General features: G+C 36.3%; 1 protein-coding gene across 1 annotated transcript; it reads left to right on the top strand.

The window, feature by feature from the left end:
- The first annotated feature begins 2,147 nt into the window (after positions 1–2,147).
- Positions 2,148–3,767, top strand: LOC127129561 (uncharacterized). The gene has a single exon (XM_051058716.1). The coding sequence runs from the start codon at positions 2,148–2,150 to the stop codon at positions 3,765–3,767; it is 1,620 nt and encodes a 539-aa protein (XP_050914673.1).
- The last annotated feature ends 2,327 nt before the right edge of the window (positions 3,768–6,094 follow it).

Raw genomic sequence — 6,094 nt, 5'->3', positions numbered from 1 at the left:
AACACCAAATGCCTTCTTCTTTTCCATTCTTTCAGCTCTTCTTTATTTAAATCTTGCCAATGCGTGTCCCAAGCTTTGACCATAGTCATGTTATGGTGTTCACTTAGACATCTTGGAGGAGACGGTATTTGTTGTTCAAATCCAAATTGGAGTTTGACTCGATCCGTCTGATGCATCTCAACGGTATAGAAACATACGATGTATGTTGTTGCACTCCAGACTCGGCTGTCATTATAATCAGGCACTGGATATTGTATGTACGGCCTCCAAATAAACTGTGAAAAGAAATATAACTATTAGAATGTTAAAAATAAATAACTTTAATATTATAATTAATATTAGAATGTATACAATAAATTTAAATAAGTTTAATATTATAATAAATATTAGAATGTATATAATAAATTTAAATAAGTTAAATATTATAAATAATCATTCTTACATCTTTTTCTTCCATGTGTTCTATTGCAACACGGTACCCTTGTAAATGATGTCGAGGATTAGTTCGATAATTCATACCTCGTTTGCACCATCTTGCATATTAAAAAAAAACACAAAAATACGTTAAAGTGATGTATAAATAATTTGAATAAATTTAAATTGGATTTAAAAGTAAATCGTTACCTTAATGCATAAGGAAATGATGGAACCTCGTTACTAACTGGGGCTATCAAGGGTATGCGTGTGAATGCCCATACAGATAGTAATACCACACATCCTCCTATGCTCTTTACTCCTCTATGGGCCGCCTTGCACATATGTCTATATAATGTAGCCAAACAAGCAGAACCCCAACTGTATGAATTACATTTTTCAAGGTCTCCTACTAAAGGTATCCAAGAAGAATGCAACAAATTGTGACTTTTATCTGGCATTAAAAAAGTAGCAATTAAAAGTAAAATATAAATTTTTGCATGTAAAATATTTTCTGCCTCGGACGGGTTAGGGTTATTTTTTAGTTGCGTTAATACTGCTTCTAGCCAAACAATTTTGATAGAAGCCCCATTTTTATCCGAGGCGGTTGGTTGGATTCCCAAATATTCCATGTAAATGTCATTTGTTACGTTTGTTGGCCCATTGACAGCTTTTCCATGGATTCGGAGACCGAATAACATGCTCACATCCTCTAATGTGATGGTACATTCACCGGTTGGTAAATGAAATGTATGTGTCTCCGGTCTCCATCTCTCTAACAATGCCACAATGAGTTTAGAGTCTACTTTTAGACTTGTAATTTTTGCCACATTCGCAAAACCAGTTAGCTCCAAGTACGGTATAATAACCGCACTTGGTTGAATATATGAATGCGAATGAACCCGAAAATTTCCATCTTGCTGAAATTAAAATAAATAACAGTAATGAATATTTGGTCTAATAAATAACGGAAATAAAAAACGATAGTAAAAAACGATAATAACAATGAATATTTCAATGAGACTTACGTATTCGGCAATGTTTGCCGCCGTTCCACGGTGTGATTCGCCCATCCATAGGAAAGACATCTTGAAAGGAAGTGTAGTAATTGAAGAGAGTAATAGAAATTGGTGAAAATGTGTGTAATAGAAAATGTAGTATTGGATATTGGTGAGTAAGAAATGTAGAAGTATTGGATATTTATATGGGTTAAATAATAATAAAAAAATGTAGTAAAAAATGTAGTAAATGTATGATTAGACTATTGCATGTAGAAAATGTAGTAAATGTAGGATTAGACCCTTGCATGTAAATATATGGAATGCATGCAAAAATTGGAATCGGATTCCCCTGTGAGATTCCCATGCAGAATGAAATTTTTTTGAAATATTTCTGTACCTAGTCCTCGTCACTTGGATTGACGATTTCTGAATACTTCTTCATCAACTCGCCAAATGGAATGGCGAGTGCATGCGTGGTCTTCATTAACTCGCCAAATGGAATGGCGAGTGCATGCGTTGGTCTTCATTAACTCGGTAAATGGAATGGCGAGGTATCACATGCAATTCAAAGGCATGCGTTTCCCCTCTCTCAGCATGTGAGTTGGTTTTTGTTTTATTATGTATACCAAATCAAATTGATTTTTCCTATAAATACTACTACTACCTCATTTACATTCATCAACTCAAATCCTCAACTTACAATTACACAAAATCAAAGAAATTTACACATCCATGGCTCAAAGAAACTTAGTTGTTTCTATCCATTCCGAAGGATCACTTTTCACATGTTCAAATGAGGGATTCTCATTTTGCAATACGAATGTAACTAGGTTCAAGATCCACATCAACTCCGACTATTTCCATTTAAAAGACCGTATTGAAAAGAAGTTGCAACGTTATGTTGAAGACATCATTTATCGTCAACCATTATTTAATGGAGATGGTAATACCGTCTTTCACATAATGACACCGATTAAGACCGACGAAGATGTCAGGTCGATGTTTCAATGTCATGTAACATTATCTCAATTACCCAGCATTGAGATATATGTTCGTCTAGTTGATATTCCCGAAGAACAACCGATTGGCAATGTTGAGGAACAACCGTCTCACTTCTATCCAACGCAATCTGTACAGTCACACGACTATGGAATGAGTCAAGCCATTGACGAAGAGCCGACTCAAAATAATGAACCTTTCATACCAAATGAAGAGGTGGGCGAGAATAGTGAGGATGATCTTGAGGAGGTTCGATTTGAAGATCTTTTCGGTGTTAGCGATGACGATGGCAATGAGGAAATATTAGACACACCGGCTATTGCACTAAGAGTGCAACCAATTAGTTTGTACAATCCACCTGCGCACATGCAAAATATAAGTTTGGATGATGCCGAACCAAGCTCCGTTTTCGGCAGTTCCATACCAAGTCACAACTCTGACGAAATTGAGGAGGGCATAGAGTATGAAGATAAGGAAGAGTGTCTTCTGGCGTTGCAACAATGGCATATAAAACGTAGTCTAGATTTCTCTGTGGTTAAATCTGACAGTGTACGTTTTGTCATCAAATGTAGAAATGCAACATGCAATTTCAAATGCAGGGTCTCTTTGCGCAAGGGCAACTCAAGGTGGAGAGTTGGTAAGTCTAGTGGGCCTCATACGTGCACAACAACTTCCATGTCACAAGACCATACAAAACTCAGTTCAGAGATGATTAGCAAGAGCATAATGGAGCTTGTAAATCGGGACGCTTCTCTTAAGGTGAAGGTTATCATTGCTCATGTTGTTGAGAAATACCGGTATATCATATCATACAAAAAGGCATGGATTGCAAAGTGTAAGGCGATTGAGTCGCTCTATGGAAATTGGGAGACATCTTACAACGATCTTCCGCAGTGGATACTGGTAATGAAAACATATCTTCCAGGTACCATTATAGAATTACAAACCCTACCTGTGATTTCAAATGATGGTTCATACTTGGGTGACCAAAGGATATTTCATCGTCTATTTTGGGCGTTTAGACCATGTATACGTGGCTTCGCGTATTGTAAACCAATTGTGCAGGTTGATGGAACTTGGTTGTATGGCAAGTACAGAGGGACTCTGCTGATGGCTGTGGCACAGGATGGGAACGGAAACATATTTCCGATAGCGTTCGCATTGGTTGAAAGTGAAACAAAGGAAGCCTGGAGTTTCTTTCTTAAGAATTTGAGAATGCATGTTACCCCCCAAGCAAACCTATGCCTAATATCAGACAGGCATGAATCAATAAAGAGTGCATACAACAACCCGGAAAATGGATGGCAGTTTCCTCCTTCATCACACGTCTATTGCATCAGACATATCGCGTAAAACTTCATGCGGGAGATTAAAGACAAGGATCTGCGGAAAATGGTTGTTAACATGGGTTATGCATTAATAGAGGCAACGTTTAACTACTACCGGGGGGAAATCCGAAGAACAAACAACAACGCTTTATCATGGATAGACAACATCCCTCGCGAGAAGTGGGCAAGGGCATTTGACGGAGGGCAACGCTGGGGTCACATGACAACTAACCTAGCAGAAGCAATGAACGCCGTGTTGAAAGAAACCCGGAACCTTCCAATCACTGTGTTGGTCAAATCTACGTACTATCGTTTAGGATCACTATTTGGTAGAAGAGGCCATCAGTGGACAAAAATGTTAGCCTCTGGGCAGGTTTTCACTGATAACTGCAACAAGGGGATGGCTGAGGAAGTCATCAAAGCTAACACGCATAACGTCATGCAGTTTGACCGAGAGAGATTTTATTTCATGGTCCAAGAGAAGATTAATCATAACGACGGTCGACCAACCGGAACGTTCAGCGTTGATCTAAGGAAACAACACTGTGACTGTGGGAAATTTCAGGCATTTCACTTACCTTGCTCTCATGTAATCGCAGCATGTTCGAGCATACGCCAGGACTATTCCATTCACATTCCAGACGTCTTCAAAATTCGTAACGTCTTCAAGGTCTATCAGGAGAGTTTCCTAGGACTTCCCCATGAGGAGAATTGGCCACAATATGAAGGATATACTTTTTGCCACGACGACTCTATGAGAAGGAGGAAGAAAGGGCGCCCAAACAGCACCAGGATTAGAACCGAGATGGACGACGTTGAGAAGGAGAAGAGAAGGTGTGGAATTTGTCGCGAAATAGGACACATGCGTAGGAAATGTCCTAATGTTGCAGGATCATCCCAACGACATTCCAGATGATTATCTTGTTGTTTTAAATATTCGTTCAGATGACTATGTTTATTTATTTATTTATTAACTACTATGCACATAATATATATAAACCATTTTGTATTTCTAATGTCTTTTGGGAACAAACATTTATGAAATACATTTGATAATCAAAGGCTTCTGGTTACAAAGTACGACCACATCAACTAAACAACAACAACAATCAACACAAGTGGTAATTAAAAAACTAATCAACAACAACAACCAACACAAGTGGACCTTCAACTCCTCTATTAACTTCACCACTATGTGCCGAAAACATACATTGGACATCTTCATCATTTTCTATACGATCCAGGTAATACATGTACGTACCATCGGGGCTTGCATCAGTCAACGTTATGTATGGACAACGATACTCTACTTTCCTCACCTTCATACGACGCCCGCCCAACTGTCGGAAGCCAGTGTGGATGGCAGAAATCAGTGTTCTGAAATTCCATTGCGGATCAAGGCAAACACTCATTTTTTCACCGTGTCCATAAAATACAAGACCACAAACAGACATTATGAACTAAAGAAAGGATTTGGTGGTGTGAGTTTCATTTCTACCAGTTCTGCTACTTATACAAAAATTAATAAGTGAATACTCGGCAAATCATTGGCCGAGACAGTAAAAACACAAAAACTTTTTGGCGGGAAAAATATCATTCCCAAAAAAAGATTTACATTATGGAGGGAAAAATAACAATTTTATTATTAATATATAAAACACCAACTATTTCTATTATTAATATTCTAAAAATTATTCATTTTTATTAATAATATTTCAAAAATAACAATATCACAAATTATTATTATAATAATAATAATTATTATTTACTATTTACTATTTATTATAAATTATTTATTATTTATTTTAAATATTTTTTTATAAATAAATTATTATTATTTTTAATTAAATCAATTATATTAATTAAATATAAAATTAATATTTAAAAAACAATTATATTAATTCTAATTACAATTTAATATACTATTTAAAATAAAATAAAAAAAAAGAATTTCCTTTAGCAGCTCGTCACTTCAAGTGACGAGCCCATGAGGCCATAAATTTTGGTTCAATCCCTCGTCAATCCATATGCCGAGCCCTTGAGCCATAATTTCGTTCAGCACCCCCTCGTCACTTCAAGTGACGAGGCCCAAGAGAAAAAGGGGGCAATCTGGAATTTTTTTTTCAAAACAGGGCATATCAGAATTTTTTTTTCACATATGGGATATTTGGAGAAAAAACTCCAAAATTGACATTGGAAATTTTTTTAAGGAAGAAAAATCAAACCTGACAAAATTGGTACTAGTATTTTGCTATTGTAATAAACTTCATTTTTAAATTGATATTGACACTAAAATCAATAAAGATAAAGACAAATATAAAATACCTTTCCTCGCTATATAAACAACAATAA

The sequence above is a fragment of the Lathyrus oleraceus genome, chromosome 3 (genome assembly GCF_024323335.1).
Source record: "Lathyrus oleraceus cultivar Zhongwan6 chromosome 3, CAAS_Psat_ZW6_1.0, whole genome shotgun sequence".
Taxonomy (NCBI): Eukaryota; Viridiplantae; Streptophyta; class Magnoliopsida; order Fabales; family Fabaceae; genus Lathyrus; species Lathyrus oleraceus.
Note: the sequence above shows the minus strand (reverse complement) of the source record. Positions and strands in the feature narration are given on the sequence as shown.

Bases quoted from the DNA above. Each gene is read 5' to 3' on its own strand.
- LOC127129561 (XM_051058716.1), top strand. From the start codon at position 2,148: ATGGCTCAAAGAAACTTAGTTGTTTCTATCCATTCCGAAGGATCACTT.